We start from the raw sequence: 13690 nt of genomic DNA, 5'->3' as shown, positions 1-13690 counted from the left end.
TTCTATCGAGGGCATTATTGTAGTAACCCAGGCACAAATACACTTCCCTGTTGAACTTGTGCATACAGATGTGCAAAATGTAACATCAGCTTTAACAATGCTGCTTAAAAATATTATTTTAATGTATTTTTTTGGCACAATGTGGTTTAGAATAAGCATATGACTGAAAAGATGTTGATAAAGACTGACTGATTGAACTGCTTGAACAATTCAACTTAGCCTCATCATTGCCATACCTTCACTGATCACCGCTGCTGAACATTGTGTAACATTGAAGGTGCACTGTGGGATGTGGCGCCAACATTCTCAGAGCAGTTGGCAGCACTTTAGCCAGTGGAGTGTAGTCAGCATGGTCCTTCCTCAGTCCATCATTGGGACATGAAGAACACAGAGGGCCTGCTGATTAACAGATGTTCTGACCCAGTTGTCAAAGTCAAACTCACTTTTTCTCTTTGCAAGACATCAGCCCAAGGCTGTGGAGACGGGCTGTGTTAAAGCCCGCTGTGTGTGATTATACTGGTCTTCTGTGGCCTCCTCAAAACCCTTAGCTGCTCTGGAGACTCCAGTTTCAGCTTCAGTGAGCCAGTGCTGCCATCTAGTGGTGACCATGATACTAAACCATCACAATTCAGTTCATTCCTGTATGTTATTAGTGGCACTTGGGCTTCATCCATCCGTTATCAGAAATGCTTGTCCTCCAAAGGGTCGAGGGGATTTTAGAGCGTATCCCAGCTGCGTTGTACTGGCACAATTACCCCAAATACAAGTTAGGCACTTTTACCATCCATGCACTAAAGAATGCATGCGTATGCATATGTTGACTGTTTGCTCTCGACATCCAGCAGAACTACAGCGGCAAGTTAAACTGAGTCATCAACCTATTTCTGTCCGAGATTATTTCCAAACAACAGTTTGACTGATGGTTGGAAGCAGATCCAGGCTGCTGTCAACACGGATCAGCAGAGTGGTAGGTGTTCACATTGAGACTCGGCTAATCCACCTTAACTGGGTGGAACACCTTGAGAAATCTTGGAAATGTAATCAGCCACACTGGGTGAATTGTGCCAGTAAATAAAACAGATTAATTTCAGGCAGGGAATAATGAATGATTTGATCTCATCCTGGTGCAAATGTAAAATGTGTTTCCTGCCACGCTCTGATAGTCACATATGTCAAGTGTGTCTATGTCGAAAAAAAAAATAGGATCCACACATTCTACACACCAGAACATATGACAAATATATCATATAAATACATAACACCTTGCTTATCTATGTTATTTATAGGCTTTCACACATGACTCGCTCTCACTCTCACGCTCTCTGAGCAGTTTGATCAACACATGAAGAAACCAGGCTTTTTTTTTATTTTAGGTCACTGACATGAAACACGTCACAAATGACATATTAGTGTTATTGTGCCAACTTTGAAGTATAAAAATATTTTCACCCCTTCCCGACGACCTCGTCTGGCGCTGGACACCTCCTTTCTTCCTGAACTGTCAGGAAGCAAAAGTGTCACCAGAGCTACTCGTCGCTTTCTCTTCCACTAATAGTCTCTCCCTTCCTTCTCTTACTGTGACAGACGTTCACGTATAATATATTCACCTTCAAACACCGAACTGTTGCTGTCACCGCTGGGTTCAGAGCAATGCTCACGGTTGTTTACCGGCTTTTGTGAGAGGTTTATGAAGCTGGTGACTGTGACAACAACTTGTGCAGTTGTATACAATTTGCAGGGACTCTATTTATTCATGCTTTTGAGAAGGAACACAAATGGCAACGTGTTAGAAAGGAGCTGGGTCACGGCCCAACCATGTGAATACAAACAGCCCAACTGTCCATTAAATGTCAACAACATGAAGGGCAACATCTGAGAAACCGACCTTGAAATGATTTACAGACGTTTGATCCATAGATCTGTTCTTTCAGGATCTGCGGCTGAATGACAACACCTAAAACTTTAACAACCTCCGCGTAAAAAATCACAGCTTTTTATTTGACATGTTGCATTCAGATACTGTAAGTGTCAAGCTCTTTGTCAGCATGTGCTACTACACTTTATTTTGCGTCGTAACAAATCCTTTGACCGGACACAGAGTCAGGTTTAAGGCAGCTGTGCCAGTTATCGGCCGTTTCCTCCTAAATAGTAGAGAAAACAAAGAGGGAAGTGCTTATAGAGACCTGTTCAATTTTTAAAATTTGGTCTCCGTTTTCATTTTAGCTGACTTTTAATAGCATTCTTACATTTTGGCAAGGAAAACGCAAGTAAAGACAAGTGAACAGCCAAGAAGGAGACAGAGCAAGAGAGACGGTGCATTGATAGTTTCACAAACTAAAAGAAACAACAACCAACAGCAGCACAGTCGGTTCACGACGAATCCGGAGCTTTGTGAAACTCAAACGCTGGAAAAGGGGCCGAACTAAGTTGTCACGTTGCAGCAGTAGGACTTTCAGGCTTGTGATGGTGGTGAAGACTGGACGGACGCATCGCCCATCAGAAATAGGCGTCATGCAGTCCAAAATAAAAGCCTAACATATGAATCCTCTGTCTTTAAGCTCCATGAACTCTTATCTCTCACCGGATCAGAACCGGACCTGCCTCAGGGGTCTCGCCCTTCAGATGCTCCTCGCGAGTCGCACGTCCTAGAAGTCGCCAAACCTGTGCAGGAGCACACAAACAGGTTTTCACCGGCGCTGCATCGTCTCCTCATCCGCTCGGCTCAATGCGCTACATTAGCAGCGTGGCTGTGACTCACTCAGTGTCATCAGCGGCGGGTGCGTTGTAGCTCTGGAACAGCGGCTGCATGAAAAGGCCCAGCGTTCCCACCACGCACACCAGGATGAAGATCCACAGGAACAGACGGTCTATCACCATGGCGACGTACTTCCAGTCTTCGATGATCTGGAACCAAACCAAGACCGCTATCACAGGTTGTTGAGTCAAATCAGGACGATAAAACGCGCGTGGGCGCAGACCCGTGGGGGAAACGCGGTGTTTTTTTCCCTCCCCGCTCAGAACAACGTGCACTCGGGAGTAGTTCCTAACATTTTGCATGTCAAGTGGAGTTTTATTAATTGCTGCTGTGGTTACGGAGCTTCAAAGACACCAAATGGGCTGATGTCGAAAGAAAGGAGGAACAAGCAGCTGGAGGAAAAACCTGCCATGAGCAATTACTAATGCAAAAAAGCGCTTGTAATATTTATAAAGTGGGGGAGTTTTGTGAAAGTTTGGGAGCCCACGGTCACAGATTTGGGATTAGTCTCAGTGTTATGTTCAGTTTGTGTTTATGTAGGAGTTGTGTGAGGATGTCTGATGCTTACTAAAAGTAATACATGTAGCTATTTGACAGGTTGAAACGATGTCAGAAAGAAAACCCAACTCGGAATGTTTCATGACAGGTCTCAATTTGCCTCACACCTTTTTAACTCTACCTTCACTATTTTTGTCATCGTGCATCTCAATAATGTGCCATTTTTATATTTCCTTGCTCTTCACTTATTCCAGTGTCATCTGTGGATTCACTGATCTGATCCCATCTCATGCTTTCTATATTATTACACTACATTACATTATTATTAGTACATTCTATCTCCTCACCCCTTCATCGTCATCCTCGGTCTTCATGTGTTCAGCGATGTATCTCACTCCATCCACCGCCTCCTCTAGATCCGCGTCCGACTGGAGCGCCACAGACCTTTGGAAGTCCGCCAACCCGCCGCCCGCGTCCGGAATGTCTCCCATCTTCCAGCAAAACTTCGGGGCCAGATCCTCGTTGACGTAGAAGCTGTCCGTGTCTGGTCGGATGCCGCCCAGTCTGATGTTAGCGTACTGTCTGGTCTCCCTCCCAGTCTGGGAAACCCTCCTCCCAGCGCTGCTCCAGTCGGCGTACTTCCGGCGGAGCTTATCGCGGACGCTGGAGGCCCCCGGGCGCCTCATGAGGAGGAACCTGGGGAGTCGGACCAGGAAGAGGTGCTTGACCCAGTCCGGCATGTGGTGAGTGGACGGGGAGCGGTGGTGCACGTTGAGGACGCACACGGTGCTCACGATGGAGAAGGTGACCAGCACCATGGTGAACATCAAGTATTTACCTACGGTGAGGTGGCAGGAAAAAAAAAGTGAGCGGCGTTCATGAAATGAGAGGCGCGTATAAGACCAGCACCGGCAGCACTGACCTATGAGCGGCACGGCCAGGGAGGTGGGCGGCACGATCTTGGAGATCAGCAGCAGGAACACGGTGAGCGCCAGCAGCACCGAGATGCACAGCGTCATCTTCTCGCCGCAGTCCGACGGCAGGTAGAAGACCAGGATGGCCAGCGAGGTGATGAGCACGCACGGGATGATCATGTTGATGGTGTAGAACAGCGGCTTCCTGCGGATCACGAAGTCGTAGGTGACGTCCAGGTAGGCGGCGTCGCCGGGGTCCTCGTTCCTGCGCGCCGGCAGCGAGACGATGTCCCACTCGCCGCTGGGCGTGAAGTCGTCGCGGCTGGCGAAGTCGCTGGCGAGCGTCACGTCCACCTCCGTGCGCTCGTAGGTCCAGGAGCGGAACTTGAGCGTGCAGTTCTGCTGGTCGAAGGGGAAGTTCTGCACCTCGATGGCGCAGGCCGACTTGTAGATGGCCGGCGGGAGCCAGAAGATGTCGCCGGTGTTGGAGACCACCGCGTTGCAGTAGAAGGAGACCTCGTAGACGCCGTCGGCGCTGGAGGAGGAGCAGAATGGACTGATTTGATTCTGCCAAGTCGAACGGGGCGATCTAGCTGTTGCACTAGATACAAACTGGCCCCTTTATATGGAAGCGCATTCAGTGGACAGAAATTTAGCAGCATCCACGCCATTAATCTTTTCTCAACGGGAATAATCTTCCAAAACGCCAAATGGAATCTGGGTGTAGCCTCTGTAAGCACGGGGGGTCGGTGCTGATAACCTTTTCTCTTCCCCTTTAACGCCGTGATGACGATCAGACAAAGCCAAGTTCTCCCTCATGACTGGCCGAAGCGATAATGAAGCCAGATTTATCACTAATCCCTCAACACCTCAGCAAAAAGGGTTGGAAAATGAAAGGTTGCATATTAATGATTAAATCATCTCCATGGGCGAATATAGTTGAACATTGTAATTTGTAATTGAACTTGTAGTTTGAAACCCTGGTTGGAGAAATGCTCTTAATGCTGGTGAAGCACTTCCTGCAGCGCTTACTTGTTGTAGAGCACTATGTCAGGAAGCCAGATGTGCTTGGACGGAATGCGCAGCTTCTTGATGCCGTCATACTTGTCCGGGTCCCAGCGCAGCCTGTAGTCATTCCACTCCTGCAGACAGAGGCTTCATCAGTTCCATCACAGGAAATTCACTAACATAGAAATAAGGTACGTTTGTACCGTACTTTTACCTGGAACAGCCACACGTTGGTCGTCATTATCTGTTCCCGTTCATTCTGCAACAAAGACACGTCGTCTGTCACACATCCTGCTCTTGTAATACATTTACACAATACATCATAGTTCTGTGAAAACTATATGTTTTACATTTTTAATTGATGGATGACGGATTGAGGGAAGTCTGTTTTGTAAGAGATGACGTTGACCACCTTGGCTTTTTGTTCCACATCCAGAATCTCTAACCCAACTGCACCACATTATTTTGACTGTCTTTGTTGTAATCATGTAAGCTGTTTACTATGGTTTGCATATAGTCCACGGTATTTTTTACTGTATTTTTACACTATTTCCACAATATGTGTAACATTTGAGTTGTCGAAAGAGGTTCCGCTGGTTCAGAGCAACATTGGTTCCTACCTGCCGTGGTTTACACTGGGGATGAGTTGAGTGTAACGCGTGCGGAGGTTGAGGTGCTGCAGCCAGGTAGAGATGTTGTACTGATGTTGTTAATAATTAAAGAAGAGGAAACTAACAATCTCCCAGCTTCATTCAGTGCTGTGTCCCCCTGAGCCTCTGGAATCCCCCGGCACACAGCGAAGCCTCCACCTCACCTCAGCTCCTTCACTCAACCCTCATCCCGCCTCCCTTAGTGAGTCAAGTTAGATCACAGCGCCCTTTATCGCTGCATCATTCACTGAACGCAGCCGTCCACCATGATTTGTACTCACCACACTGATGAGCTGAGACAAGGACACCTGGAAGGAGATGGTCACTTGCTGGCTCTTATTGACAGCGGGTCTGATGAGTTTGTTGTAGCGCTGTGGCCCCAGCAGGTAGTTCACCAGCCGCTCCTCTGCATTCTCTGCCCTGTTGCCTTCCGGCCAAACACAAGGGGACAAACACCGTGACGTCATGTGCATTGGGAATGTCTCTCGCTGAAAACGGCGCCTCCCGCTGCTACAATAAACACATTGGCTGTAAATGTAGTCAATCTATAGTAAAGGGCATTAGAGCCGAATCACATGTTCCAAATAAGAGTAGGGGCAGGAGAGTTTAGAGCAAACGGAGGATCCAGTCATCCATCGTCCCTGAAGCTCTGTGTTCCCTCAGCCCTAAATTATCGGTTATGTAAAAGGGAATAACGCAGAAGCAAAATGCTTTGGAACTGCTCTCGGGAGCGTCCCCGTGTTTGAGTCCACATCAAACAGTCAAACATAGCGGCAACAGCACACGCAGCGATGTTTTAAGAGCCGAGTGAGCACGCATTTCCTTTTTGCAGCAGCGCCCTGCTGCTTCCACCGTCCATGAAACAGTGAACTCCAGTGTTTGAGGCAGTTTCCAAAAGAGGCAAGTGGCTCCATTAGGACTAATGGGCCTCAACTCACTGTTTACTTTAGGTTCAGAGGATCTATTGTAGGATGTATTTGGCACAGAGTAAGAATCTGGATACTTCTAAGTGTTCAGGTTTTGGGTATTGTAGTGATTTTCCTGTTGCAGCAGCACAACCTCCTGGAGTCCCTTGCTGACGTCGTCGATTGTCATGGGGTCAGAGGTCATCAAAGCTAAATCAGTGAACCGTTATTAGGTGTATGTGTGCTGAGATATGAACAGCAGTGTAATATGGTTTCAGCTGAACCAAAAACCAGACAGGCCGATGTGCAGCGTTTGATCTGCACAACAATGACAGGAAAAGAGGTAAGTCGTCACTAGAGTTGTTATTGTTATTGTGTTATGATATCGTGGGTTTGAGTTTGATGAGACGACCTATAATACGGCAACACTAACCCTATTAGACGAATGTTCTGCAGCAGAGATACAGCAAGCACAGAGTAGCATACAGTAACTTACTTTATTAGTCAGTCAGTTCGATTTTCGATGGCTCCCTCTGAAGCCGCGATTGGTTTAATAGAACCCAACTCAAACACACATTAGTGCAACAACATTCACAACAACACGGGAGACACAGTAGTCTATTACGTGGCTTAAATAATTTAAACTTGGATTTTAGAGCATCTTTGGCTTGATGGATGCTGCAGAATCAAGCTCAGCTCTGTAATTCCTGATGGTTGTCAGACTCCACTCATACTTCTAGAGTGAATGTGAATTGTTCAGGTCGGGTTTGACATTTAAAGCTACATTTGAACAAACTGTACTTACACGTAAAACTAATACCCGCAGGTCAGGCTGTTAAAAGGAAGCTTTGATTTTAGGCTGGTGGCAGAGAACTTTGCAGGAGTATGTTTAAAACAAAGCTTTATCCATTTTTATTTATTAGTATATTAAGTACGAGTGTCACACATGGCGTTGGGCTACACATGGGTCATGTGACTCCAACAGTGTGAATCAGATGGTAGAAAATGCCATGTAATTTGTAATGTGTTAACTGAACATTACTAAAATCCAAAACTATAATATTATAAAAGTTACAGGCTTGATCCTGTGTCTAGATAAGCGCTGCTTTATGTGGAATTCAAATGCTGCTCATACACACAAACTAAAGGGATATCTTCAGGTTTGGTGCATAAAGCAAGTTTGCATTTAATGGCTTTTTCCAACATGACGAAATGAGTGCTCTATTTTTATTTAAAAGACAATTGAAGCTCTCATTTGAAAAGAAAATTCAAATAAATGGGTAATTTGTTTTAAAGAAACTCTGCACCTCCATTCTAACAAATGCGCCTGAAACATTACATAACACAGAATGTCTTTACGTTCAACTGCTGATTGCTATAATAATATGATTTTCATATTAATAAAACCAGTTTCATCTCCTGCTTAACCTGCTCTGAGATATATTTCTTTTATTTATTTACATTTCTGTTCAGAGATTCACAGACTTGATGTAGACAGAATAAAACACAGCTACTCTAGTTGTGTTGTGTTGTGTTGTGTTGTGTTGTGTTTGAACAAACGACCGCAGGTGTGTGTTACTAGGAAGCTAGTGTGTATTTGTGAGAGAACATCATTTTTCATAAACAATGGGAAATAAATGTGTGTTTCAGCACCATGGACAGAGTCCAACGTTGCATTGACAGCAGTTAGACGAGTTACACTATTAACACTGAAATACCACTTTTATCGATGCCAACGTTGCAAACACACATAAGCACAAACACATGAAAGTTATCGAAAATAAAAACAAGCACTTACATGTGAGAGAGAGAATGAAGAGCAGGAGATGAATGTTGGGAAGCATCTCCTTTCTACGCGGCCGAACAAACTTGGTATTTCCTTACACAGTCCTCCACAAAAACCAACGTTCTGAGTAAAGTCAGATTCAAAGTAATTACAATTCTTTGTGCGCTGTGAAACCTCTCGCTTCAAACTGCTCTTGTGTTTTTGTACGGTCGAAAAGAAACACCTCATCCGAATGTTTAATTAAAAGTTGAGCAGCAATAAGAAATACACGAAACGCTTAGACCAGCATTTTAAAGGCTGGATGTTTATTGGCCAGAGGCCAATGCTGCTCCGTGTTTTTATAGCGCACCACAAGAGGAGCCGGGCTCTTCATAGCGCCGCCTCAGCCGTGATCTTCAAACAGTTACGGTAATAAATCCAGCGGAAACGAGAACAAAACAGCGGTTCTGGGGTTAAAAAAAACTTCATCAACTCCTACTTCTTTTGTGAATAAAACCACCGGCGTCAGCCCCGCTGTGCTCTAATGACGCGCAGACAAGTGTGGACAGCGCCAAGAAACTGGCGCAGCTCGAAGTGAAGTGCGCACGACCGGGACGCGCGACGTCGATTTGATCCAATAAAAGTCCATGAAGAAACCAGAAACAATTTTCCACGAAACTCCGCGTTACCCAGAGGAGAGGGAGGAAAGGGAGGAAAGGGAGCAGGCGCGTGCGGACGGGAGTGCGCGCGTGTCTCAGGCGCGAGGCGCGCGGAGGCACGGGGGAGGCTCCATCAGTGGTGAAGAGTCGCGTCATGACTTTGGCTGACGTTCAGCCGCCAGTGGTGCCTTTAATAACACAGCAATAGCCTTCTAACGGTTTACAAGTCAACTTCTCTTAAAGATAAAACTTATGATTAAATGAAGTTAAAATTAAAATTAAGATTTATTGTTTCAAATCGCGTGAATTATTCAGACCGTCTTGCACATTTGTTCATACGCTGTTTCGCTTGAGATATGACCCACAAGTGATCAGAGTCTAAGTGGTGACACATGACACACAATTTAATATAATCAGTTATTCTTTGGGAAATTCAAACACTATAATACAGCAATTTGGCGTCTAGTGCATCAGAAGAGCTAAATAAAAATAAATAAATAACCAGATGATATATTGATCCTGTGCTGGTATTAATGGGTTAAGCTAATGCATAAATCCCTGCCAGCCCAGGCCGTATAACTCACACATTACCCCCTACACGGCCCAGTGGAGCCTTCAATCTGCTGTAATGGAAGTGTGCGTCTGCTTCAGTCAAGTTAACTGGCACAAGGGCACCGCAGCTGACGGCAATCCACAGCGGTCCCGGTCCAACCCGGCCGCTCCATCAGTTCTTCAGTGCAGACGGGTTCAATAAATAAAGGTGCCAAGATTGGAGGCTCACAGATGCCGGTACCAGAGCCGGCCGGGGCTGTAACATGTGCGTTCACTCTATTTATCCAGATGAGCTCTCACGAGTGTGCGCGGTGTAAAGATTGCTGAGCCGGCACAAAATGGCCTCTCTCCGTATTCATTCTGTGCACACACACACACACACGTACGCACGCACGCACGCACGCACGCACGCACGCACTCACGCACGCACGCACGCACACACACACACACACACACACAGATAAGGTTGGCGTGGATCACATTTTTAAAATGTGTGTTCTTGTCTTTTATTGTTTCTTTGAAATAAATGAAAACACAAGCTAAAAATACCAGAAAATACTTCGTCTTGACATTCACGTTTTAACCTCAAACCCAAACTCTGTTTCGTGGTCCATTTACCCACCACCTTTCAAACTCCAACCTCAGGAAACTGCAGCAGTGGTGTAAAGGTTGTGCACAGGGAGGAGTGTTGCTGTCGTCTAACATCCTCAGAGTGCTTCCATCGCAGCAGTCTGGGGTCCAGTGAGATCTGAGCGCCGCGGCCCGAGGGCTGTGACCGGCAGGTAATGGTGGGAGGTGTGGGACGGTGTGATAAGGTCAGATAAACCGGTGTCAAGCAGGAGAAGCAGACGGGCTTGAGCTCTGGGGCAGCGAGCAGCGCTCTCCTACACACTGTCCTGTTTAAAAGCCAGTCCAAGCAAAGTGACTCACTGGACCCCACGCCTCAGTTCTGGTTCTTTGTGTATCAGTTCATAAATGAATTCAGAAGAAAATCAGTATCAGTACGTGACTAAACAAACTACAAATGAAGTATTTGATCAATCCTGTTTTAATCAATGACTCTAGTCTGTTGAAGTGGAAAAAGTAGGACCCCCACATGCAGGGTCACATCCTGGCTGTCGTGTGTCTGTGTCTGTCTGTGTGTCTGTGTGTGTGTGTGTGTATGTGTGTGTGTGCGAGACTATGATAAGATTTAACTGACTCACACCCTTTATCTCAGCAAACGTGAAGCCCCGATTTCCCAAGTCAGCAAGATGCCACGAGCCTCCGTTGTAGTGGACCGTTATCGACGGAACACATATTTATTGTGCCCCACTAGGGCGGGTGTGTGTGTGTGTGTGTGTGTGTGTGTGTGTGTGTGTGTGTGTGTGCGTGCGTGCGTGTGTGTGTGTGTGTGTGTGTGTGTGTGTGTGTGAGAGAGAGAGATATTTACCTTGCTCCCCAACCTATCAATACAAGGTTGACTGGATTAAAAAGGTAGTCTTAGACCTGGTGATGTAATGTTCGTCAGCGACTGGAGGCTCGGAATTGGCATTTCACTGGACACAGCACATAAGAAGACACAATGTGACAAAACCAAAGCATAAATGTCTGAATATTTTACAATTTGTGCAACAAGACCCAAGATTTTTATAACTCGTTTACAGTGTATAACGTTTGAATTCTAATTAACCATGGGAGCAGAATGGCATCACTAAGATAAGTTGGATCACTGACTCTAACTTCTGGACACTGGCGTTATTTTCCACGGAGCAGCACTTTTCCGGCACAGTGCTTTTTACAGTCTTTCTCTCTGTTCCTCCATCTCTGCGTCCATCCCTCACCCTCATCCCCACCCTCATCCCATCTCTTCTGGCAGCGCCGGCCCCAGCTGACCCACAACATTAATTTAAGTGAGCCCAGATTCTCACATCAGCACTTTTCGCCCGCCAGTCGCACGTACAGGACAAAACTGAGCCCAACTGAGAATGAAATGAAAGAAGAAGAGAAGTCTGCGATTCGAACGGTGGCTAACGTGCATGAACGGTGGAAGGAGGCTGAAAAAGCTCCAGGTGTAGGTGCAACCGCTGAGCAATCATCAGCTGATGTCGCTGTAATTTCATTCACAACCTGAAAGAGTGAGACTCCTGTGATGTTTTTGTTTTAAGGCGTGATGGGGTTTGGGGATCTTTATGATTGATGTGAAGCATTTGGCTCAGGGTGCTCCCATGGTGCACCGGGCCGACTCCCAGAGTGGTCCCTGAACGCCTCCCACTCATGTGTGGAGTGATGACCATGAGGTCAACAAAGCCTTTACTGCTCACGTTCTTTAGATGTGAACTCACAAAACCTCTGTAGGAAATCATTTGTGACTCCTTTGTGATGCCGTTAACGCAACGCTGTTGTGCGTTTTACTTTCCATTTCCAACCAGAACGCTGCTAAATACGCTTCCTGCCACAGGAATAAATCCCCGGCATTTTCCTCCGCCGACAGTTCATCAGTTCTCACTCATGGCCATGACTCCATGCCCCGAACCAGAAAATCAGCCGCGGATTTATGTTCCTACGCCACGCTTTTTGTTTGGGAGTGTTTGCGGAGGTCTGCGGTGCGCTGGAGGATCTCACTCACGCTGAAGGTTCCTAAGGTTGCTCTCCTAAATAAGCAGGATCTGTCAAGCACCCCTGCAGTCACCCAGAGGACTCGTTCTGCTCCATCTACCTTCCCTGGTGCCTGAGGGGGATACACACACACACACACACACACACACACACACACACACACACACACACACACACACACACACACACACACACACACACACACACACACACTGGACATGTGCCAGACTCCCTCTCCGTGGCCCATTGCTTCTCCCTCTCTTTCCTTTATTCCCCCATTTCTCTCCTCCCTCCTTTTACTTTTCATCCTGTTCTCTCTTCTCTCTCTCTGTTTCCAGCTCCCGCATCCTTTTTCCAGTCTTCTGCTTGTGGAGAAATAGGAACTAAAAATACGCCGGTGATAAACCCAATTATCTGTCCCTTTTTTCACGCTCCACGCCCAAATAGCTTAGAACACGGGGCGGGCTGCGTGCCAGCCGTCGGCCTGGAGGACGGCTTCCTGACGGCTCCACACCTGTGCGTTTGCCGCTCGGTGAACCCGTCGAAGGGCCTCCACTCGGCGCATCGGCTGATTGCAGCTCGAACAACCCGCGCTTCTGTGTTGTGGCGCATAAGCGTCCCACCGTCTGTGCCTCCACGTCCACAGAAAGCCCGCTTTGCCCAACTTTCCAGTCCCGGGCACAAACGTCAGACTTAACTTCCACTATTTACTCAACTTATCCATTATATTATTTAAGACTGCGCAGCGCTGACGTACTGTAACAGGCAGCCGCGCTTTAACTCTGGCTATTCAGTTCATTTTGGAGCTGCGGCGCATTTAAAAGCATTGTGTTGACAGTACATTTGGACTCTAATTATGCTCTCCTTCTCTCTGTGCCGCCGCGACGATGAATAAAAGATATGCAGCTCTGCCGACAGTAATGAGAGCGCAATGGTCTTAGACAGCACTTATGATGAACTAACAGGGGTTTTGGGCTTGTTTAAATATTCCAACCGCCTGTGGCCCGAGTACGTAGCAGTGATAGATGTCCCCTCCCTCCTCATCACAAGCTGTAACAGTCAAGCGTTGCCCGACTGGTGAGCTGACACATTTACTCACGTCTACACACTTCTTTACAAGAGACCTGTGCATCTCTGTGATCAGCAGTGTTTATGTGAAGACAGTCACATGGGGGCAAATTATAGGCTTTAACATAATGAAGCTGGGGTTTTATGTTTGACTTGGGGCCACTCGGTTTCCTGAATCACACACTAACCCATTTTTGGGCTCCCTGCACCAGACCATGACATTTTACGGTCCCAGGGGAAATTAGTTTTCCAAAACTAGCATAAAATCGTGAACATGCATGTCACCTGTGTATAAATCAGCCCCTCAGTATGTAGGTC

General features: G+C 46.7%; 1 protein-coding gene across 1 annotated transcript; it reads right to left on the bottom strand.

The window, feature by feature from the left end:
• Positions 1-48: 48 nt before the first annotated feature.
• Positions 49-10053, bottom strand: chrnb5a (cholinergic receptor, nicotinic, beta 5a). The gene is made up of 8 exons (XM_029160780.3): positions 8529-10053; positions 6107-6252; positions 5390-5434; positions 5200-5309; positions 4176-4702; positions 3601-4091; positions 2759-2904; positions 49-2661 (listed from the first exon to the last, which is right to left on the bottom strand). The coding sequence occupies exons 1-8, from the start codon at positions 8572-8574 to the stop codon at positions 2646-2648; spliced, it is 1527 nt and encodes a 508-aa protein (XP_029016613.1). The 5' UTR covers positions 8575-10053; the 3' UTR covers positions 49-2645.
• Between the last annotated feature and the right edge of the window lie 3637 nt (positions 10054-13690).

The sequence above is a fragment of the Betta splendens genome, chromosome 1 (assembly GCF_900634795.4).
Source record: "Betta splendens chromosome 1, fBetSpl5.4, whole genome shotgun sequence".
NCBI lineage: Eukaryota > Metazoa > Chordata > Actinopteri > Anabantiformes > Osphronemidae > Betta > Betta splendens.
The sequence above is the reverse complement of the archived record's forward strand: the minus strand, read 5'-3'. Positions and strand labels throughout refer to the sequence as shown.